Below are 25162 nucleotides of genomic sequence, written 5' to 3'. Positions count from 1 at the left end.
TGATTTCAATGTGCTTTGGTTCACAACTTCTCTCATAGAACAGTATTTCCTTTTCATTTACATAAACGTACAAAATGCCTAGGGCAGTGGTTCCCAAACCTGGTCCTGGAGGCACCCCAGCCAATCAGGTTTTCAGGATATCTACAATTAATGTTCATGAGAGAGATTTGCATGCAGTGCAGGTAGTGAATGCAAATCTCTCTCATAAATATTCATTGCGGATATCCTGAAAACCTGACTGGCTGGGGTGCCTCCAGGACCAGGTTTGGGAACCACTGGCCTAGGGTCTGATCCAACCCCTGCAAGCTAACATAGATGACTTGGCCCTTTCACTCATATATAATATATGTGCCAGTGGTCAGTTCTACAAATTAACTGAGTTGGTTCAAAGCTTCACAATAATTTACAAAAATGAAGAGGGGAAGGGACATTGCTCAATGCCAATGTTAAACCATTACCACCAACAGTTAAAATCAAGGCCACAGAAACATGAACAGTTCAATCTTTGCTGATGTATGGGAAAGTAAGTTGTATTCAATGGAGATTAGTGACGCTTCTACTGGGAAGGTTGACAATGTGAACATCAGGGCATTTTGGCTGGTCCTGTTCTTTTTGTTTTTAACTCCCCAATTAAAAGCATTTTTACATTTATAATCTTAATTTTTCTTACTGAGAAAGTGGATTGGGAGCAACTAAACAGTCAGCCACTGAAAAGTGACAATCAATCCTACTAAGAACAGAATCATCTGAAGATACTTTTTAAATAAATGGTCTCTCTGGCATTAGTGCCCAGAATGTCATTTGTCACCAGGACTATGGGATAACCAGGAGGAAACTTAGTCATTTACATGTAGAAGCCTAATACTAGTATCAAACAACGTGTGAAGGTAGCTGATACTCGAGTTCAAAAGGTTTCAACACCTCTGGAATTGGCCTAGAAACTCCACAATAATTTCAGGACATGAACTGAAATTAAAAACTAGAGTTTGTGGTCCATCTGTTTTTGGTGGTGTGTGTTGAGGTCCATCTGTTTTTTTTTCCATAATGTGGACCACAAACCTTGTGACATTTTCCTCCAGCTTAGCCTTTATTTTAATTGCTAACAGGGAAGATTAAAAAAATACATTTCTTATATAATACATATGCTTCACAAAAATAGTAAAGGGACAGAACAATATGCAAGTATTAGGAGTCTCTGGAGGATCCTATGTTACAGCTAGTCTGCTGTGTTATGTAGTCTGAACAGGTTGAGACTTATTTGAAACTTGCAAAGCCCAGTTTACTAGAATGGATAAAAGCAATGGTTTTCTCTACTTCATTCCATTTTGTCATTCTTTTTATTTTTATACTTTTGAAAAGTTTGTAAACTATGTAAGCAAACCCCCTATACTGTGAATATTTATTGGTATGGTCTGGATTTCATTTACAATAATTTACAATAATTGTAAATTAATTTCTGATCAAGAATCACTTTTACTGTCTTAGCCAGCATTTGGTCCAGTTTCAAACAAAGTTACCTGTGACTAATTAAAACCCCCTAAAAGAATTAATGTCTCTGTTGGTGTTGGATGGCTGTATCTTGAAAACTGGTGCTGTAACTTTACTTTTCCTTTGATTTCTTTAAGTAGCGAGCCCGCATACTTTTGTTTATGTTGAATCCTAAGTTGATGGCAATGGAAACGGGCAGCAGGGTAGTAATCCAGCCCTAATAAGACAGAAGGTGACAGCAGAGATTAAAGGATAATCTACAGTCATCTCACACATTCTGTACTGCATGCAATATGTATAGGACAGAGCACAACAGGACAAAAAACAGAACGCTCTGGACAAAGCATATAGAGGCAGTAGACATTCTGGCTAGGTTTTCAGATAGGAAGAGTTGTTCAAAGCTAGGAGGAGAAGAAGATGGTGACCCAAAATCCATTCCATAGATACCAAGCAGACAAACCTGAACAATAAGTGTTGCATTAAAAACAAAAGAGCCATCCTGTGAAGAACCTGACATTAAATTCACAATTCCCGTGCTGTGGCAACCTTTTTCATAATTATTGTCACCCACGATAGCCTCTCAGATTGATGCAACCTGTTATGACAACATTGTTCATCTTTAGCTTCTCCTCTAAAGATAAGCAAGACCTTATTGCAAGCACTGAGACATATTTACTTTATCCCCATCATCTTCCTTCATGGCTTGCATGCCTTCCAAGAGATATTAACTCTCTCATATCCACTACATCAGTCCTTCCAGCTATTAAAAACAGCATTATGCTGCAACCATATGAAAGGTTATAGTCAAGGAGGGGGGCTGGTCAACAGTTTTCACAACAATTTTTCAGCACGATTTACTGTATCTAGTCCACCTACTCACCATAATGGCATGTGCTAGGTACCCATTGGTTTGAGACTCTAGCCCAACAGTTCTAAGAGCAGACCGTACATAAACCTCAGGACTTGGCTTATCCCATGTGGGTTTTCGGATTTTACTCATTTTAGTAGCCACATAGAAAGGCAGGACGCTCTAGGAAGTTAAACACACAAAAATTAAAACAGGATATTTTATGTTGCAAGTATCTAACATCTCAAAATACACCACAGCATACAGTACAAGGATGAATTATGGGCTGTAATCCTCCTTAATCACAGTCAGTCTTTATAAGACACATCTCTTCGACAAGGCTTACCACAAAGATCAACCAATGTGAATACACATAACTCCCCCACACACAATCAAAACTGTCTTACAATATATGCTTGTTATACCACTACCATGTTTTATCATTATTATGCTGTCCAAGATTATTCTGTAACACTATATGTCTATTTTTAATGTACTTCCACCACTGATGATGTATTGTAAGCCACACTGAGCCTGCAAAGAGGTGGGAAAATGTGGGATACAAATGCAATAAATAAATAAATAAAATTACAACAGATAAGAAATCATTTTCTTTGAATTTTAAGGAAACAAAAGTAGACTTGGGTACATCAAAATGATGCTAACCATAGGAGCCAACTTTTCAAAATGATTGGGGGTGCTGACATTTTTTTTTTTTTACAGGTGGTGCATTCTCCCCTTCCCCCCTCCCTCTCCCCCCATCTGAGTTCCAGCCCCCCTCCCTCCCTTCGAGTTCCAGGCCCCCCTCCCTCCCCTCTCTCTCCTTTCCCTCCCCCTCCCCCCGAGTTCCAGGGTCCCCCTCCCTCTCCCCTCCGAGTTCCAGGGTCGTCGTCCCTCCCTTCCTCCCTCGCTTCGAGTTCCAGGCCCCCTCCCTCCGAATTTTAAAAGTCATCTTGACTTACCTCATCGGGGTTACGGCGGCCGGCAGCAGCGGTAAAAAGCGTGCAGGCTCGGCCCTTTGTTCAGTTTTCCTTCTCTCTTAGCTCTGCAGAAACAGGAAATGAGGGCAGGACCAGAGCTGAGAGAGAAGGAAAACTGAACTAAGGGCCGAGCCTGCACGCTTTTTACCGCTGCTGCCGGCTGCCGTAACCCCGACGAATTAAGTCAAGATAACTTTTAAAATTCGGAAGGAGGGGACGACGACCCTGGAACTTGGAGGGAGGGACGACGACCCTGGAACTGGGAGGGAGGAGGGGACGACCATGGAATTCGGAGGGAGGGAACGAACTTCCAGTGGGTGAAATATTGGGGGTGCTTGAGCACCCACAGAGTCGGCACCTATGATGCTAACCCCTGACCCTCCTTTGCTGTGGTCACTGTCCAAATGCACACAATTACTACTTTGGGTTTTATTTATTTAGGAGTCAATATTCAGCTGGCGGCGCTCAGCATTTTGCTGTCACCGACATTATGCTGGAAATTCAATGCTGGTTAAGTGCGATATTCAGTACTAAACCAGTTATGGGGTACCACATAAAGATAGTACTGACTTCTTTGCAGTCCTATTTATGCAATGACCTTGGCTGGATAAGTGCTGAATTTCGGCTAACAGGCCAAGTACCAACTCTGCCCCCAAAATAGCCAGTTTGGCTTTAGGCACTAACCAGTCATTTTCAGCAGTATTAATCGGTTAAGCACTGCCGAAAATGACTGGTTAGCCCCGAACAAGCAATTTAACTGGCCAGGAGCTGTTTCTGGCAAATTAAATTGCTTTGAATATTGACCCCTTATTATTTTTACAAATTTTTCAAATTACAATAAAAAGATAAGCACAAAAAAAGAAACCCTACAGATGTCAATATTTTATTCACAATATACAATCTCATTAGTATAATGACATTTGTACTTTATATATATGTCCATATCTTTACTCATCAAGCCAGATCCTTGATCTTCACTCCCAGTCTGTGAGGGCTGCAAACAGGTCAGATTTTCAGGATATCCCTAATTAATATAATGAAAAAGATCTGCATGCCTATCAGTCCACTGTAGGTAAATCTCTCTCATGCATATTTATTAGCAATATCCTGAAAACGTGACCTGTTGGCAGCCTTCAAGGACTGAAAGTGAAGACCACTGACTATATTTATTCATTCTATAAATTAAAAATCATACTATATAATGGAATACAAATATGATAAAACTTTATTTTAGTATATAACCTAGGAAAAAGGGATACTTAATACAGAGGATAATTTTGTATAGGACATATTGATTGGAAAACATGTTTAGGTCTATATATGCAAAACTAAGAAAGTATTTGGTAAAAAGCCAACACAGAGCCTTTTACAAAACATGTTGCACTGCAAAGAAAAAATGGATGTATTTGGTGCAAGGCAAAGAAAGAGTAGGGATGGACAATAGATCTCTACAAAGCAAAAAGATCCCAGAGATGTAACTTGAGCAAGTTAAATCTCATCTCTGGGATCCTCTTTTGCTTTGTTTGTAGATGTCTATTGTCCACCCCTACTCTTTTTTTGCCTTGGATTTTTATGTAGGGATTGTTTTTCTGGTCTCTTTGTGTTTGCATTTGGTGCTACACACATGACAAGAATTCCTTGGGGCTTTGTATAAGCAAGTAGTACTACTCATATGAATAAGCAGTGACTTTGCTATTTACTTGTTTCAACACTTATTACATTTTTGAAACAATGACAACCATACTGCTAGGAATCCAGAGGACTCAGATTAAAGCATTACAAATAGCCCAAAGTAGCCAGGGATCTGACAGGCACCAGCCATTTTGAACATATTATTCTTGTTTTGAAAAGTTTACATTGATTGCCGATTGAGTGCATTATCCAGTTCAAAAGTCTTTGGTTTTAAAATACTAGTATAACAGGTCTCAAAGATTTTGGCAGCTAGGCCTCATAATTATCATCCAAATCGTTCATTAAGATCAGAAACACAATTACTTAATATTCTATCTCATCATGTTATAAAGTCTGATGAATATAGAAATAAGATATTTTATACTGCAGGACCAGCATATTGAAATAAGCTGCCTCTTAGCATTAGAACATCAAAGAATTTAAAGAATTCAAAAAGGAGCTTTAAACATTGTTGTTTATATAGGCTTTCAGTTGGGGTAATGAATGATTTTTTAGTAATTACCTTTTAATGGATTGATTTGTCTTATCTGCTTATGTGTAGAAGAAATATATTGTGAGTCTGGTCCATTTTTATATTATGTATGTATACATGTGATCCACTAAGAAATATGAATTAAGCGGAATAGAAGGCTTTTAAATAAATAAATAAATAAATAGATAAATAAGTAAGTAAGTAAGTCTCCCTGGTGGCCCAGTGGGTGTTGGGAGCAGAAGCGAAGCCATTTTGCAGAGACAGCAAGAGTGCCCCCAGCTCGTGGGGAAATTCCAGATAATGCTTTCCTATTTCCCTAGTAAACTGCCATGCTGTTCTAGCCCTATAAATACATCCATCTGCAGGGGAGAGAGATCTGATCATGTTCGCACTCCAATATGAATAGCTCCTCTGAAGAATGGCATCCGTAAACCAATAATCAATGTGCGAGCTAGTATTATGGACCTGTGAGTAGCAGGTATATTCCCTATCCCACAGATGGAATTCCCTCCATATATCCACTAGACCCCAGTGCATCAGGAATCTCCAGAATTGCTGTCTCTCTTTAGTGCTATAAGTGGCATCTCGTGCAAAATTATTTCTAGGGTCTAAGGTCAGATTGAAATCTCCATAATGTGTGCCCTGCATGTGCGATAAAAGTTTTCTGATCAGCTCTTGCAGAAATGCCCCTTGATCTGTGTTTGGAGCATAGACATTGCATAACATGTAGGACAATGAGCTCAATGTTACTATTAAGATAATATATCTCCCTTCTTTATCCTGTATTATTTTTTGAATTGCCCACTGATGCTTCCCAGATAGGGCTATCAGGACTCCTTTTGTTTTCCGTTGTAAGGTGTTAGAAGCAAAACACATGAAGGGAAATTTTTTATGATGACATAAATGCTCACGATTTGGTAATAAATGTGTCTCCTGAATAAAAGCAACTCCCGCATCAGTTCTTACTAACTCTTTAAATAAGAGATGTCTCTTTGTTGGGGAGTTTAATCCTCTAACATTGAATATGATAAAAGGCACCACAGTCATCTACATACGTACACAAACTATCAGATATGCCAATCTGCATGAACTGAAGTGTGCCACCTCTACATCTTCTTTTCTCAATCCCCACTCTACTATTCATAGATATCCCACACATACCCCTTATATGGACCCTCCCGTCCCACCTTTTATTTCCTCTCCCCTGGGCACCTGTATCCCCTCCATCTCCACCCCCATCCCTGAACCCTGTTGCCATCAATAGGATTGTGTCAGGCCTCTCTCTACAGAGGCCTGCTGATCCCAGGAGAAAAGTGCGCACCCTCTTGCCCCCCTCCCCTCATTATGTACTTTAGCAGACACAGCATTAACATATAGCTATCTTTTACAATTTACATTGTTGAATGACCATTGCATATAACCAAATAATGCTCCGGTCGGCTATACTCTCCTCCATTTTAGCCAGCGAAAACCATACTACCCAGTTACCCTGGCAGAAAGTTCAGGGCCCGTAGTGGCGTTCACGTTCATCTCTTTAGCGAAGGTTTGCCATTTCAGTTGCCCGCTACCTTTGGACACTCGCTGCCATTTTGGCCTCCCAGAGGTGGCCTGCTGAATCATCTTCGGGCACAAAACTGTGCCTCTCGTAGTAGTTTCTGGGAAGAATTCTTTGGCTTCCTCCAAGGTGTGGATTTGATGCTGTTTCCCATCTTTGTAAAATTGCAAAGCAAACGGGTATCGCCATTTATATTGGATTTTTAGTTCTCTCATTCTTTGGGGTGACCGGTCGCAGCTCCATCTGGCACTTGAGTGTCACGCCCACTATTTCCTGATAGATTTCAATCGGATAAGAATCCCATTGTACGTTTACAGTCTTTCTTGCAGCTTGCAAAAGTTTTTCTTTTTCCTTATAATATGTGAAGCATGCCACTATATCCTTTGGTTTAATGTTGCGTGGCACTTCCAAGGCCCTGTGTGCTTTGTCCAGTTTAACTAAAGTTTCCTCCGGCCCCAAAAGTGTCTCTGCAATGGATTGTACTACCTGCTCATAGTCCATATATGATGGCATCTCCGGTATCCCACGGAATCTCAGATTATGCCTCCTGCTTCTATTTTCTATATCTTCCAATTTGTCTGAGAGGGTGAGATTAGCCTCTCTTAGATCCTGGAGTTGGGAGGATAATACATTAAAAGTTTCATCATGGTCATCCACTCTATGTTCCATGTCCTCCACTCTATGACCCAATTCTACTACCTCACGATGTAGATCCACTCTTAATGTCGATACCTCTTCCCGGACTGCTTTTAAGTCTGTTTTAATTTCGTGAAGCCATTTTATCTCTCGGAGCAGTTCCCTTGGTAGCTCCTTGGTCTCCTCTTGCTCCAAAAGCAAGTCTGGCAACAACTCCGCATGAACCAGATCCACCTTGTGGATCGAGCTCTTTGCCTGTGGCAGGCCCCTGAGTTCCCGGGTAAGCAAAACTGGACAAATCTATAGCACCGTTCACCTTACTCATCCCACTGCAAGGAAGATACCGTCTTGAGGTTGTCACACTCTATGTGATCAACTTCATACTGCCAAAGTCTGCAGGAATATGCTTGTTTATGGGGGTAAGCACCCGGAGCGAAGCTTTCATGCTGCCATCTTATGCGGTGACGTCACTTCCTCCCAAACCTATTATTTAATGTGATTCCCAGCATGTCTGTCTCGAAGTATCTTAACTTCCAAAAGACTGAACTTCACTTCCTACTGCTTGTTTCAGAGGTGCTATTCGCATTGGGTCATCAGACTGGGGTAAACCTTAGAAATTTTAGGGATAATTCATGGACAGATATGCAAATATTTAGAGTGTAATTCCATAACTAGCACCTTGGGACTGTGCAGCCTCTTGTACAATGGACCTAGGCATTATAAAATACTAGCATAAACTGGTATCAGCACACCTCATAACACCTGAATATAAGAGGGGCAGGCTTAATTTACAATGTTCTGTAAGCTCAGTGAATATGTGAAAGGCCTACCTATGTCCTGCCAATGTGTATGCCCTCTTGCAAAGATGAACTATTGAAAATAGTCACGGATTTACCGAATAGTGCTTAGGCAGCATACTGCACCCATGCTAGTATTCTAAACATTTCCATGCTCAATGGGCACATGCATGCTAGCACCCAATTTATGGAATTGCCATTTTAGTGCCTATTGTGTGTTACTTGGCTGCACTTCCAAAACTTTATCACTGGATGGTGCTCAAGGATAACACACTGTCCACTTGGAAAAAAAAGTGACAGCAAGCATAAGAATGAACATGGCCATTAGTTAGAGAGCTAGTTGTTCAGTCTCCATCGAAACAATGATTCTATGCCAGTCTTCTTCTATCTGTTTCCCATTTGCATTGGCTAAGAAAAAGATTTGGAGCCCCAAAACATCTGTATCCACTTTAACTGAATATAACTTGCCTTGAGCTACCACTGAAAAGGCACAAGTTGAAGTCAAATAAATGAAATACTTTGTAACTTCTTCAGCAAAAAATGGTTGTAGCACTACATACTTAAAACCATCAATCAATAATAAAAGAGTTTTCTAAATGTGACCATCACCTAAGGTAAGGCTTGGTGACATCCAGGGCATAACTGATCAGGAGGCTATTAGGCTGAAATTACTAACATTATATTCTATCACTGCAATGCAAGGGAAAACTATATTATGACATTCAAAATGTCCTGAGATAACCTTTACAAACACAGCAAGATTTAAGAAACATTACAACTCCTATTGCCATCATAGTTAAGTGGACTAGTTTAAGAGGGAAAAGGTGAATGTTTAACCTGAGTAAATCTGAGGCCCTATGGGTTTCATAGGGGAGAAGAGTCTAGGCTGTGCTGGTTATAAAATTAAATGACACATCAACTGTGGTTAAGGACACAATGCAGAGAACTGGGAGATTATTCTTGATGTTGGGTGGTTGTGGTGGTACAAATTTCCTTACTGATAGCTTCTTTTAATTCTGCCAGTTTTACCAAACCCAGTCACACATTTTGCAGCTGGATTATACACATGCTGTCTATACAACAACCAGTACGAGAATGGACCAGCCTGTACCACACCTAAATGTTGGCTAGTATTCTGTAACAGAATCGGGGCATCCACATCTCGTTACACAATTTGTGCTTAGCACCCAGCACTTTAGAGAAATGCCCCCCTATATTTGTGGATGGCATTACCAAAGGGTTAGAAAGAAGAGTCTGCTTTTTTTCAGATGACATGAAGAATTGCAGAGTGGACACCCCAGAGGGAGTAGAAAGCATAAGTGATCTAAAAAATCTAGAAGAATGGTTTAATGTTTGGCAGTTTAAATTTAATGCAAAGAAATGCAGAATGATGCACTTGGGGAGCAGAAACCCAAAGGAGCAGCATGTAATAGGGGGACAGAGAGAAATATGCATGGACCATGAAAGGGATCTTGGGGTGATAAATGTCTGAGGATTTCAAGGTGGTGAAACAATGCGATAAAACAGTGGCCAAAGCCAAAAGGCTGCTAGGCTATATAACAAGAAGCATAGCTAGAAGAAGAAAGGTGGTATTAATGTCGTTGGTGAAGCCCCACTTGGAGTACCATGTTCAGTTTTGGAGGCCATTATCTTGCTAAGGACATCAAAAGAGCTTAAGTAGTACAGAAGACAGCTACAAAAATACTATAGGGTTAATATCAATAAAATATGATAGATTTCTAGGCCTGAAGATGTATACTCTAGAGCAGTGATTCTCAATCCTGTCTTCAAGGCACACCCAGTGAGTCAGGTTTTAAAGATATCCACAATGAATATTCATCAGATAAATTTGCATACCAAGGAAGCAGTGCGTGCAAATCTATCTCATGCATATTCATTGTGAAAATCCTGAAAACCTGACTGGCTGGGTGAGCCCAGAGGACTGGGTTGAGAACCACTGCCCTGGAGGAAAGGAAGGATGGGGAGATAAGATACAAAGTTTAAATACTTGAAATCTTTAAATACAAGCAATCTTTTTCAGAAATGGAGAAGCAGTAGAACGACGATGTAAGCGGTAGACTTAGGAGTAACATCAGTAAAAACGTTTTCATGAAGATGATGGTAGATGCCTGTAATATCCTCCCAGTGGAGGTGGTGGGGAGAAAAAGTGACAGAATTAAAAAATGCATGCAATAAACAACGAAGATGGAATCAAAGCAAAACTTGAACAACCTTAGCACTTTAAACAGAGCATGCAGGGCTATAATCTGAAGGTATTGGCAAGTGCAACTCTAGCTATCTTGTTGGGCAGACTGGATTTACCATGCGGATCTTTATCTGCCACCATTTACTATATAAAATGCATGATCAAATGTTGACAACTGATTTAGAGTACAGTAGCTAGGTTGCTAGAGGGAGCAACCTCTGCTAGCATATTTCCCCAGTTCGGGCTAGTCTGTGAATTGCTCCTGCCTATGCCAGCTACAGGCTCAAAATGGTTGCCATGAGACTGCTGATGTCTTGGCAGACAATTTGACTGTGGAGACAGTGGGAGCAGAAGCAAATGGGGATCGCTTCTGGCCTGTTTAGGTCACTAGACCACCATGGCTCCTAAGCAGGGGGGGGGGGGAGCAGAGTGTGTGTGGGGTTTTGTTTTTTAAACTATTATATGTGTATTTTTTCTGGTTTGGCGTTAGCCTTTCTATTCGCTTGTAAGCCACCTTGAGCCTGCATTCTGTGGGAAAAGGTGGGGTATAAGTACTCTAAAATAAATAAATAAATAAATACATATATGGTCAAATTGGAATTTCAGTCCTGTTTTGGCATTGAAGCCAAAACTGAAACTTGGTCAGCTTTTAAGGCAATGCCAAATCAACAACTGATATGTTTGTTTCAGATCGCTGACAGGTCTATTAATCAAAATGATTCCAGGATCCCAAGGGATTTGTGCCCCACCTGATACTGCATTCTACTCTGTGTAATCTTCCAGTATCCTCTCGCCTCACAGCATGCCCGCTAGACGTGACCCATAGTTCCTGTCTCCCCACACCGCCACACCAGCAGAGGGAAGAGGTGGGGGGAACATGTGGTGCAACTGAACTGGAATAAGGTATCACCTACACATTACTTTGAAACAAAAGTTTCCGTAAATTAGTCACAAGAGATCTTCTCTAGCAGTTTTTTTTCCCATAAGGTCTCATTTCCTAGGTTCATAGTGGGTCCCCAATTCTTTCTCTCTATGTGTTACCACCTTTGGCAAAGCCTGTCTCACACATGCTTATATATAAGTACATAAGTATTGCCATACCGGGACTGTACAAAGGTCCATCGAGCCCAGCATCCTGTTTCCAACAGTGGCCAATCCAGGTCACAAATACCCGGCAAGATCCCCAAACTGTACAAAACATTTTATACTGCTTATCCCAGAAATAGTGGATTTCCCCCAAGTTCATTTAATAACGGTCTATGGACTTTTACTTTCGGAAGCCGTCCAAACCTTTTTAAAACTCTGCTAAGCTAACCGCCTTTATCACATTCTCTGGCAACGAATTCCAGAGTTTAATTACACATTGAGTGAAGAAACATTTTCTCCGATTCGTTTTAAATTTACTACATTGTAGCTTCATCACATGCCCTAGTCCTAGTATTTCTGGAAAGTGTGAACAGACGCTTCACATCTCTGTGGAACGATACAAAGGCATTATATATCATCCTCATTTTTGTTTTCCATTCCTTTCCTAATAATACCTAACATTCTATTTGCTTTCTTAGCCGCAGCAGCACACTGAGCAGGTTTCAACGTATCATCAACGACGATACCTAGATCCCTTTCTTGGTTCATGACTCCTAACGTGGAACCTTGCATGACATAGCTATAATTCGGGTTCCTCTTTCCCACATGCATCACTTTGCACTTGCTCACATTAAACGTCATCTGCCATTTAGATGCCCAGTCTCCCAGTCTCGTAAGATCCTCTTGTAATTTTTCACAATCCTCCCGCGATTTAATGACTTTGAATAACTTTGTGTCATCAGCAAATTTAATTACCTCACTAGTTACTCCCATCTCTAGGTCATTTATATAAATACTAGCCGTTAAGCCCGTTAAAACGGGCGCGTATTGGAATGTTTTTTTTCCCAAGGCCCCCCTCCCGTTGCAGCTGCAAGGCCCCCTGCCATCCTCCTTCCCTGCCAGCTCCAAGGCCCCCTCTGTCCCTCCCTCCCAGCTCCAAGGCTCCAGTCCTCCCCCCTTCCCAGCTGCAAGGCCCCCTGCCCTCCCTCCCTCCCAGTTCCAAGGCCCTCCCCCCAGCTCCCAAGGCCCCCTTCCCTCCCTCCCGCCCAGTTCCAAGGCCCCCTGCTCTCCCTCACAACTGTAAGGGGCCCCATTCCCTCACAACTGTAAGGGCCCCCCTGCCCTCCCTCCCAGCTCCAAGGCTCCAGTCCTCCCCCCTTCCCAGCTGCAAGGCCCCCCGCCCTCCCAGTTCCAAGGCCCCAGGCCCTCCCCCCCAGCTCCCAAGGCCCCCTTCCCTCCCTCCCAGTTCCAAGGCCCCAGGCCCTCCCCCAGCTCCCAAGGCCCCCTTCCCTCCCTCCCTCCCAGTTCCAAGGCCCCAGGCCCTCCCCCCCAGCTCCCAAGGCCCCCTTCCCTCCCTCCCTCCCAGTTCCAAGGCCCCCTGCTCTCCCTCACAACTGTAAGGGCCCCCCTGCCCTCCCTCCCAGCTCCAAGGCTCCAGTCCTCCCCCCTTCCCAGCTGCAAGGCCCCCCGCCCTCCCTCCCAGTTCCAAGGCCCCAGGCCCTCCCCAGCTCCCAAGGCCCCCTTCCCTCCCTCCCAGTTCCAAGGCCCCCTGCTCTCCCTCACAACTGTAAGGGCCCCCCTGCCCTCCCTCCCAGCTCCAAGGCTCCAGTCCTCCCCCCTTCCCAGCTGCAAGGCCCCCCACCCTCCCTCCCAGTTCCAAGGCCCCAGGCCCTCCCAGTTCCAAGGCCCCCCCTGTGCCTTCTTCCCAGCCAGCTGGAAGGCCCCCTTCAGTCCAGCCCTCCCAGCTCCAAGGCCCCCCCTCCTTCTGAGACCTCCCATGTCCCCCCCCCCCAAGGTAGCCGCTACCGCCCCCCCCCACCCCGGAGTCGCCACCACCCCCCCCTTCACCCGGCCCGGGCCCTCTCTTCATTATTCAACTCACAGCAGCGCCAAAACAGCAGCAAGCAGCAGCTCCCGTTGGCCTTCCTTCACTGCCTATGCCTCGCCCTCATGTGACGTCACGTCGGTGAGGGCGGGGCACAGGCAGGGAAGGAAGGCCGACGGGAGCTGAAGCTGAGCTGCTTGCTGCTGTTTCGGCGCTGCTGTAAGTTGAATAACGAAGAGAGGGCCCGGGCCGGGTGAAGGGGGGGGGGGGGTGGGGGCGACTCCGGGGGGGGGGGGGCGGGTAGCGGCTACCTTGGGGGGGGGAGCGGTAGCGACGTCAGCGGTTCCCTCCCTCCCCTTCCGCGCAGTTTCCCTCTCTGTCCCGCCCCCCTCCCCCCGTCATCACGTCTTGACGCGGGGGCGGGACAGAGAGGGAAGTCTCTACTGCGCATTTGCAGGTGAGTCGGTCACTTGCCATATAAATATGTTAAAAAGCAGCGGTCCCAGCACAGAGCCCTGGGGAACCCCACTAACTACCCTTCTCCATTGAGAATGCTGTCCTTTTAACCCTACTCTCTGTTTTCTATCTTTTAACCAGTTTTTAATCCACAATAGAACACTACCTCCTATCCCATGACTCTTCAATTTCCTCTGGAGTCTTTCATGAGGTACTTTGTCAAACGCCTTCTGAAAATCCAGATACACAATATCAAATCGGCTCCCTTTTATCCACATGTTTGTTCACCCCTTCAAAGAAATGTAGTACATTGGTGAGGCAAGATTTCCCTTCACTAAATCCATGTTGACTTTGTCTCATTAATCCATGCTTTTGAATATGCTCTGTAATTCTACCATTTTGCCCGGCACCTACGTCAGACTCACTAGTCTATAATTTACCGGATCTCCTCTGGAACCTTTTTTAAAAATCGGCGTTACGTTGGCCACCCTCCAATCTTCCGTACCACGCTCGATTTTAAGGATAAATTACATATTTCTAACAATAGCTCCGCAAGCTAATTTTTCAGTTCTGTCAGTACTCATAGTAACATAGTAGATGACGGCAGAAAAAGACCTGCATGGTCCATCCAGTCTGCCCAACAAGATAAATTCATATGTGTATACCTTACCTTGATTTGCACCTGTCTTTTTCAGGGCACAGACAGTATAAGTCTGCCCAGCAGGATTCCCCGCCTCCCATCACCGGCTCTGGCACAGACCGTATAAGTCTGCCCTCCACTATCCTCACCTCCCAACCACCAACCCCTCTTCCCCCCACCTGCTCCGCCACCCAATTTTGGCTAAGATTCTGAGGATCCATTCCTTCTGCACAGGATTCCTTTATGTATATCCCACGCATGTTTGAATTCCGTTACCGTTTTTATCTCCACCACCTCCCGCGGGAGGGCATTCCAAGCATCCACCACCCTCTCTTTGAAAAAATACTTCCGGACACCACTCCCGAGTCTGCCCCCTTTCAATCCCATCCCATGTCCTCCTGCTCCACCGCCCTCCCATCTCCGGAAAAGGCCTGCCCGCGGACCAATACCTTTCAAATATTTAAACGTCTGTATCATATCACCCTGTTCCTCCTTTCCTCCAGAGTACACACGTCCAGGCCAGCAAGTCTCTCCCCACACGTCCCGGAACGCAAATGCCATACCACTCTTGCAGCTCCCCTTTGCACCACTTCCATTCCCCTAACATCCTTCGCAAGGCACGGCCTCCAAAACTGAACACAACACTCCAGGCGGGGCCCCACCAACGACCCGCACAGGGGCATCAACACCTCCCCACTTCCGCTGATCACACCTCCCTCCACACAGCCCAGCAACCCTCCCGCCACGGCCACCGCCCCGTCACTCTGCCTCACCGCCCCCAGATCCCCGGACACCACCACCCCAAGATCCCTCCCCCCCCTCAGTACCTATCAGACTCTCACCGCCTAACACACAAGTCCCCTGTGGGTTTCCACTCCCCAAGTGCATCACCCCGCATCTCTTCGGATCGAATCCCAATTGCCAAACCCTAGACCATTCCTCTAGCCTCCCAAGATCCCCCCCCCCCCCATGCCCTCCACTCCCTCCCGCGGGAGGAGGTGGAGACGAAAACAGTCACGGAATTCGAAAATGTGTGGGATAAACATAAAAGAATCCTGTTCAGAAGGAATAGATCCTAAGAAGCTTAGCCAAGATTGGGTGGCAGGGCTGGTGGTTGGGAGGCGGGGCTAGTGCTGGGCAAGACTTCTACGGTCTGTGCCTTGAAAGTGGCAGATACAAATCTCAAGGTAAGGTATACACAAAAAGTAGCACATATGAGTTATCTTGTTGGTGTTTTTTCTGTCATCATCTACTATGTTGCTATGTTTTTTCACTAAATCCATGTTGACATTTGGGCTCATTTTCGAAAGAGAAGGGCGCCCATCTTTCGACACAAATCAGGAGATGGGCGTCCTCCCAGGGTCGCCCAAATCGACATAATCAAAAGCCGATTTTGGGTGCCCTCAACTGCTGTCCGTCGTGGGGACGACCAAAGTTCCCGGTGGCGTGTCGGAAACATAGCGAAGGCGGGACTGGGGCGTGCTTAACACATGGGCATGCTTGGCCGATAATGGAAAAAAGAAGGGCGTCCCTGACACGCACTTGGTTGACTTGACTTGGTCCATTTTTTCTTGCAACCAAGCCTCAAAAAGGTGCCCGTGGGATGAATACCATCCGGTCCAGGAGATTTGCTACTCTTCAGTTTGTAGAACTGCCCCATTACATCCTCCAGGTTTACAGAGAATTCATAAAGTTTCTCCGACTTGTCAGCTTCGAATACCATTTCCATAACCGGTATCCCACCCAAATCTTCCTTGGTGAAGACCGAAGCAAAGAATTCATTTAATCTCTCTGCTATGGCTTTGTCTTCCCTGATCGCCCCTTTTACTCCTTGGTCATCTAGCGGTCCAACTGATTCTTTTGCCGGTTTCCTGCTTTTAATTTACCTAAAAAAAGTTTTACTATGTGTTTTTGCCTCCAACGCAATCTTTTTTTCGAAGTCCTTCTTAGCTTTCCTTATCAGCGCTTTGCATTTGACTTGACATTCCTTATACTGCTTCTTATTATTTTCAGTCAGTTCCTTCTTCCATTTTCTGAAGGATTTTCTTTTAGCTCTAATAGCTTCTTTCACCTCACTATTTAACCACGCCGGCTGTCATTTAGTCTTCCGTCCTCCTTTTTTTAATACGCGGAATATATAATTATATCAATTATATATAAGCATGTGAATCTCATGCAACTGGTAAGGCAATCACAATAAACTACCAATTTAACAGGCCCCAACAGACTGTTCAGTCTTTATCCAAAGTTTATATGGATGATTTTGAAACTACTCACTTGCACTGCTCTATAATGCAAAACAGAATTAGGAACCCCCAAACTTCCTTTTATCCTATTTTTAGCTAACATAGGTCTATGTGCCCAAGAAGTCTTCTCACAAGTCTTCCATAAGGGGCTCCTCCCTCAGGATTCTTTACCTAAGAGTCCCTTTGGGTAAAAAGTGAACAAGCTGTTTATAAGCATACACATCTGTTGGCAGTAGTTGTTAAAAATGTGAAAGAGTTAAAGAAGATTGAAGTGTAATCAAATAGCTGACCCCAATAGTGCTAGGGTTACCATATGGCTCCAGAAAAAGGAGGACGGATTGAGCCAGCCGGGTTTTACTTCCATTGCTTTCAAGCAATGGAAGTAAAACCCGGCTGGCTCAATTACTTCCATTGAAAGCAATTGCTTTCCATTGAAAGCAATGGAAGTAAAACCCGGCTGGCTCAATCCGTCCTCCTTTTTCTGGAGCCATATGGTAACCCTAAATAGTGCAGACCCACTGGCCCCTATCTCCTAAAAATGCTTGGACCCACACCTGGAGGAAAAAGGGCATTAGACACTATCAGAGTACATCTGGACAACTGAAAGTCAGTCAATTTATCTCAATGTTGAAAAGTATATCTAATCGATGGGCAAGCCTCACTGGGAATCTCATGCAACTAGAAAGACAATCACAATAAGCTACCCAATTTAACAGGCCCCGGCAGACAGTTCAGTCTTTATCCAAAGTTTATATGGATGATTTTGAAACCGCTCACTTGCACTGCTCTATAATGTAAAACAGAATTAGGAACCCAAACTTCCTTTTATCCTATTTTTTATCTAACAAGACTCTAGACAATCTAGGCCTCTTATTATTCCAGATACATTTTACCAATCTTTAAGAGCTGAAAGAAGTCTGTGGCAGCAAAACAGGGAAGTTTGCAATAAATGCACCAATCTGCATACTATAGCTATCTTCAGAGCTGCAATCCTAGTAAACTAGTACAAGCTCATTAAATCCTAGCTCTCTAAATCCACTTTAATGTCACAAACAAGCTGGAGGTGGTTTGCCTGAAAAAAGATCAAACTGGGTGCCTCAACTGCTAGGAACCCACCTAAAGGTAAAGAAGGATTTTAGCCATTGAGTCAAATCTGAGGACAAGTTAAGGGCCAGGGCTTCTGTCTTAGCTATGTCAACTTTGAAATCATGAAACTTTCAATTACAGTTGGATCTCTTAACAACTTAGGAAAGGATACAAGGGTTTGGGTTAGGCATAGCAACACATCAGAAAGTAAAGAAAATTTGAATTCTTAATCCCCCTGCCTAATCCCTGATATATCCTTGTTATTCCATATCACCAAGGCAAAGAACTCCATGATTAATGCAAATAAGGGTGAGAAGGGACAACCCTGCCAAGTATCCCTACCCAACTCAAACCTCAATGAATTACCCCTTTAACAAGTACATAAGTTTTTGGTGACAAGTATAATGCCTTGATTCATTTCAGAAAGAACCCCCCTCCCCATCCCAACCTTTCACAGTACTCAATTCATAAACCTCCCGTGAACCTGGTCAAAGGCTTTCTCAGTGTCAATTCCCACCAAACAACCAAGAATGCCCTGTATCTTAACTATATGTAACACATTTATCATTCTATAATCATCATCAGATGCTTGCTTTTAGGGCCAAATCTCACCTGATCAGGAAGGCTCAGGTTGGGCAAGACAACTGAAAGCCTAATTTGCCAACATTTTAACTAAAATCTTGAAATGTCTGTTAAGAACAGAGATAGGCCAGTACGACCAACACTCCAAGGGGTCCTTTCTGAGATTTAGGAACAGCAGCTATCAAGCCTCCATCCTAGTTGGTGGTATAGTACCCCTTCTCCACCACTGCCAACTCCAGGCTCCGGCCTTTCTGCCTCGCCTCACCCTATGCTTGGAATAAACTTCCCGAGCCCATACGCCAAGCCCCCTTCCTGCCCATCTTCAAATCCTTGCTCAAAGCCCACCTCTTCAATGTAGCCTTCGGCACATAACATTTACCTCTATTCAGGAAACCTAGACTGCCCCAATTTGATTGACTGCATACTTTGTCCTTTAGATTGTAAGCTCCTTTGAGCAGGGACTGTCCTTCCTTGTTAAATTGTACAGCGCTGCGTGACCCTGGTTGCGCTTTAGAAATGTTAAGTAGTAGTAGTAGTACAGTGCCTCAATCAAAGATTGAGTTAAGTATATCTGTAAGTAGAGAGGCAAAATCCTGGGCAAAGATTTTGCAGAACTCTTCCGTGAGCTTATTCCAATCCAAGCTTTACTAGCACACAGAGCTTTTATAGCTTGTAGAAAGGGAATGAGACTTGATATACTACCTTTCTGTGATTTTTGCAACTACATTCTAAGCGGTTTACATAGTATATACAGGTACTTATTTGTACCTGTGGCAACGGAGGATTAAGTGACATGTCCAGAGTCACAAGAAGCTGCAGTGGGAATTGAACTCAGTTCTCCAGGATCAAAGTCTGCAGCACTAACCACTAGGTTACTCCTCCACTCTCTTCTGCAGATATTTCTCTATCCAGAGAGTAAGCTACAATATCCCTGTCTAAGAACTAAGGATTTTTCTTGTATAGATGGTGAAAAAAGAAAATCTTAAACTGTTCTCTAATTCAAGAAGATGTAGTAATAAAAGTCCTATCACTGTCCTTATTGCGATATATAGCTCTTTGTGCATGTTAAGTTGTTCACTATGCAAGCTCTCTAGGTGAAGCCTAGCTACTACTACTTAACATTTCTAAAGCGCTACTAGGGTTACGCAGCGCTGTACAATTTAACATAGAGGGACGGTCCCTGCTCAAGGAGCTTACAATCTAAGAGACAAGTGAACGGACAGTCCGATAGGGGCGGTCAAATTGGGGCTACCAGAAGGGCTCTTAGAACCTACACTAAGCCTGTATAGGCTGGGCCTATAAAGTTGTAACTTTGATTGTACATTGACAAATAAGGTCCTCAAACTTACACTTACTAGCCTGTTTGATAAAATAGTTCTGAAAGGCTGCTTTCAAAGCGTCCCATACAATCCCAATCGAGGAACCAGAATGCAAACTGCTCTCGCTGTACTCTTCTAAAACTGTCCTATAAGTGGTACAAATCACTTTATTGTTTAAAGTCCAGGACGTTCCCCTCTTTTTCTTCATAATAGATGGAATAATTACTCATGTGGGAACATTGTCTGAAATAATAATAGAGCTTATATAAGAATGGTGATGGTGGTTTACAGCACCGCCTCCTGTGAACTGGCACTGGAGTTTACTTGCCAGGCTAGTCTCCATTTTAGTGATTTTATTTTTTCCTTGGAAAGGGAAGGATGAAAGGCTATTTTTGCAGACTATGGAAGATTTAATGTTTGTACAGATGGTCCATTTTGGATGCCACGATTGAACAATGGACTTGTTCCTTCAGTAGTATTATATAGGACCTTGTTCCAGTCTGGACACACAAGATTGTGCATAGAAGCAGTCCATGGCTTTTGCGCATTCATAAGCAACAGAAAAAGATAACTTGAGAGGAAAATCCAGGACTGAAAACAGACAGGCTCCATTGTAAATTGAATATTAGAACTTATAGACTAGTTATGTAGAAGACAAACAAGTTATTTTCAGGATAGTTGAACGCATCACTGAAAAGGACAAAAGAGTTATATTCACTGATTATTTTAAGTCAAAAATTGATGTTGTCTGTGCATCCATTAGAAATTCCCCATGTTGGGGGGGGGGGGGGGGGGGGGGGGGGGGGTTCTAACTCCCTTGAAGTGGCCCAGGCTGAACCTGTTTGGAAGTTCACTTTGTTTCCAAGGAATTTGCTAAAAAGCCTATGAAAACTGGTAGCGATATGGACCATCAAAAATACTGTGTCTGAATGTTAGACCCTGGATTATCAGTTCTTCATGTTTGTTAGAATCTGATATAGAAAGTGTGCTGCTGAACTTTTCTTACTGTTTTTTGGATCCTCTTCCCTCAGGATTAGTTAGAAGCTATCCGTCCTTCACTGGTCCTTGGCTAAAAACAATAGCAAATCTCTCTTTCACAAGGCTATATACCATTTGTATTGAATGAAATGGTAGTAAGGCCAATAATTAAAAAGGGTAGTGATAAGGATGTGAATAATCCTCAGGTTTATTGGCCTCTCTAACTTACCATTTTTAAAAATGTTTATTGAAAAATCTGTTTCAAGGAAATCTCCTTTCAAGGAAAGGGAGGTGGTCTACCTACTCCAGTCAGGATTTAGGGAAAGCTATAGGACCAAGACTCTCATGACTTCCATAATGGCACCGATGGCAGCTGATTCTTTTGGACTTCATGCCAGTTTTTGACATCACTGATCACTCTTCTCTTACAGTTAACCTAACAAAATCAGAACGCATTTGGTTTTAGTAGGAAGGTCAAAGCCTTGGGTGTCCAGTTTATTGTTGATAGTACTCCTTTATTGGTTTGCCCAGTAGGTCAAAGTTGAGGGTTTTATTTGACAAGAAATTATTTTTAGTAGCCTGCTTTCTACCCTTTTTGCTCTTGCGCCTTAAGTTTACTTGTGCTCCAGAGGGTTAAATCTTTATTGGAACAGCAGAATGTAGCTACTATGATTCATGCGCATATTACAATTCGCTTGGACTACTGTAACAGTTTGTGTACTGGGCTTCCAAAGAAAACAACTAAAACACTTGTAGCTCATATGAAAAAAAAAAAAAAAACAAGCAAGGATCTTTGATCACCTCTCTCTTGTGCTAAGTTCACTATATTGGCTACCAGTTGAGAAATTAAGTGCTATGTTTGGTGTTTGAGCAACAAAAATGAATAAATTGTGTTATTTGGCAGATGTCTGTGCACTGTTTTAAAATTTTACATAACTTGTTTTGTGCTCAACTAGTTTCCTATTAAGGTAACTGTATTCTAGTCAACTGTTTCTAGTACTTCCATCCTAGATATTTTCTGTGATAAGTAAGGAAAACCATGCATCCATGTAAACTATCTCCCAAAGTTGTGGAATTTGTTACCACTTTTTTTACATCAAGAAACTGCAATTTTTTATTTTTCATAAATACTTAAGGTTCATATTTTATGTATTACTAATGTGCCAAACCTGGTCCTGAAGGCACCCCAGCCAGTCAGGTTTTCAGGCTATCCACAATGAATTATCAAGAGAGATATTTGCAAGCAGTGGAGGTAGTGCATGTAAATCTCTCTCATTAATATTCATTGTGGATATCTTGAAAACCTGACTGGCTAGGGTGCTTTCAGGACCAGGTTTGGGAACTGCTGAGGTAAATTGTCCAACTGCAAAAAATGACCTGTCCAAGACTACCTCACCCCCCCCCCCCTCAACTTACTCCAACCCCAAAAACTACGCTATACAACTGCTACAACCCCCTGTAGACTGCCCCACAGACAAAACTATACCCTGCAAACTGCCTTCATCCCCTTGGAAACCACTCCACCTCCCAAACCTAGCCCCCAGCAACTGCTCCAACACCCTGCAGATGACCACCACTGCCAAAAATTATTGCAACTGTCCAAAAACTACCTCCTGCAATTGCCCTACCACCCTTCAAACGGTCCTCCCCCAAAACTATCCTCCTGCAAACTTCCTCACCATCCTCAACTATCCCCCACAAATGACACATATAGAGCACATATAGAAATACAAGTACATATGAGCATGTCTGGTTCCTGAATTTTCAGAGTGGCAAGGTACAATTTTATCAGGGTGGAAACTTCTACAGTTAACTTCTGCCAGCACTTTTCCATGCCAGAGCTGCTGCTAGAACAAAAGGAGACTTGTCCATGGCCCCTTCACCGAGCACCTGAGCTTCCAGGTTCTGGCTTTATAGGCAGGGATAGGATGATGTTCTCTCTTTCCCCTGGCAATCCTGACTACCAGCCATTGCCAGAGGTGACAGCCTTCACCTAGCACAGCCTCTGAAATATCCAACCTCAGTGTCTGAACATGCTTCTGAGGTTCTCCTTAAAGGAGCTGTGTATGGCAGTTTGGAACACAGGTATTGTAGGCTTCCTAACTCAATACAATACAGCACTGCCTTTACCATCAGGGTTCCACCTGAAACTGTCAAAAAAAAAGAAAAGGTCTAAAATACAAGATAAACGTCTCAGACTAATAGGGTTCAGCTTCAGGTAGCTCAAGCTGGTGCTGGGCTTACTTTCCTTTCCTGAGACAAGACCCTTAGGAACCAGGCCTTTCAGCCAAAGCCTCAAACTAACTCTAAAATGTTCTAAAACCTGCCCAACCAGGCTCTAACAGCATGCTTGTTTTCACCTTGGTGCTAACTACCCAAACAGGCTCTAATTCAGGCATACTTCTTCTCCAGCTTGTCTGAAAATACACTCCTAACACTTTAAAACACTTCTCAGTCACACACACCTTTTCCTCAGACAAATGTCAGCTAAATCCAGCTGTTTCTAGGCAAATTGAGAGCACTTTTAGACAAAAGAACCCTTCCTAGAGTTCACCCAGTCACAAGCATCCTACTCTTACCAGTGCTGTCCCTCAATTGACTCCAACTGTCATCTTACACACAGTAAACAACTATATCATAGCTCCCTTGTACTCACAGCCATAGGGCTGCTTAAAGCACTTGTTTCAAATATAAACATCCCTAAATAAGTTTACCATTAAAAAGTGCCAAAACTTTTAAAAATGTTTTCCCTAGTGTCCAAATCACATGCACTCACTCTCGCTAGGGTTCTTGCAGAGGGATCCCTCGCACGGATTGAGCAAGTCTTCAATAGTGGTTTTTCTTGACAGCTTGTACTCATGTTCAGTTTTGAGTAGAACCAATGGTTCTCCAGCATCTGGTGTAGCTCCTTGGTCCTTGGAGGTTGATGCCACCAATGCCCTTTCACCAGGTTTAGATGTACTGAAAAGCCTTTCAAAATGCTCAATGGCCCCAGTGACTCCTGTAATCTTTGCACAGGATGACTGAACTTGACATAGTGTGTTGGCACATGATGCACATCAAGTAAACTGAGTGTTGGTTTGATATTATGTTTACTGCCTGCACTTGAAGTCACTGGGAGTTGTGTTCTGGGATACTGGAAGAGAGATAACTGATATGAAGTCAAATGGCTCTTGAAAACTGAATCTGATGCCATACAATAGTGAGTGTATCGTTGCATCGGGGCTGGAGTAGATAGATGGGTGGTGCGGATCTTTGCACCTTTTCCGCGGAGCAGGGCCGTCGTGGTCTGCTCAAACAATTCACTTCTCTTCCTGCCAACAATGATTATTCTTATTGCAGCACGATTTTATCAACTTGTCTGGATAGGTATTATTACAACCCCCGCTGAAAGCTGCTCACATCATTCCACAACATCTCAGCATCGGGAATCTACCTCAGGCATTTGCGGGAAATACAAACGCAGTCAACGTTGTTAATTGCAAGCTCCAGCATTCCATCAAAGCATGATTCCTACAGTTTGTTCCTTCCTGGGTATTACTACAGTTCCCAATTATGGATTATCTTGCCGAGAGCTGTTCAAGCCACCCTGATCCGTCTCAGCATCTGGTCTTCCACAGTCCATTTTAGACTCTCTTACCCTTTCTCTTTTACCCTATCTAATGTAATTGTATTTGATTCCTGTACATTGTAAGCCACTTTGAGTCTGCTTAATGTGGAAAAAAGTGGGGTATAAATGTTCATAAATAAATACAATACATTGATGCCAGTGCTAATTGCTGCCATGGAAAAAAAAAATCAAAGTTAGACCCTTATGAAAAGACTAAAAGGGATTTATAAGGGTGGAGAAGGGGCAAATTGAAGTGGATCATTGGGGCAAAGGTTATTTAGCTGAAAGAGTATTTACCGATTCATAGAGTACCATTGGGCTCCACAGGAAAACTGCTCTGCTTGATGACGAAGACAAATCAAGTCCTGTATGGTGCAATGCGCTAGAAAACTTAGAGCTTTGTTTACATTTCCTCCAGTCTATGCTCTGTTGGATTGCATCAAACATTTGTAAGCACTGTATAAGCCGCTTGTCCTTAAAGACAGTTTCACCTCAAAATTACACCATTCCTAATCCAACTACATTGTGGTAAAAAGCCTTGGTTGACAAGTTCTGCATTTGGTTACTGAAATGCTGCTTTAGTCTCTTCATCTGTTTTGTGAGTGGGGGGAGTGGGGCAGGGGGAAGAAAGGTAGGGAAGGAGGATGAAAAAGGGGTTCAG

At 43.3% G+C, this 25162-nt stretch overlaps 1 protein-coding gene across 1 annotated transcript in view; it reads right to left on the bottom strand.

Moving 5' to 3' along the window:
• Positions 1 to 1030: 1030 nt before the first annotated feature.
• The window catches only part of HSD17B12 (hydroxysteroid 17-beta dehydrogenase 12), a 342292-nt gene continuing 318160 nt past the window's right edge, over positions 1031 to 25162 (bottom strand). Inside the window, exons 10-11 of the mRNA XM_030200806.1 lie at positions 2369 to 2518; positions 1031 to 1705 (exon numbers count right to left, since the gene is read on the bottom strand). Of these exons, the coding sequence (XP_030056666.1) occupies positions 1601 to 1705; positions 2369 to 2518 (255 nt within the window). The 3' untranslated portion in view covers positions 1031 to 1600. The remainder of the gene's footprint in view (positions 1706 to 2368; positions 2519 to 25162) is intronic.

This window comes from Microcaecilia unicolor, chromosome 4 (genome assembly GCF_901765095.1).
Source record: "Microcaecilia unicolor chromosome 4, aMicUni1.1, whole genome shotgun sequence".
NCBI classification, from domain to species: Eukaryota; Metazoa; Chordata; class Amphibia; order Gymnophiona; family Siphonopidae; genus Microcaecilia; species Microcaecilia unicolor.
Note: the sequence above shows the minus strand (reverse complement) of the source record. Positions and strands in the feature narration are given on the sequence as shown.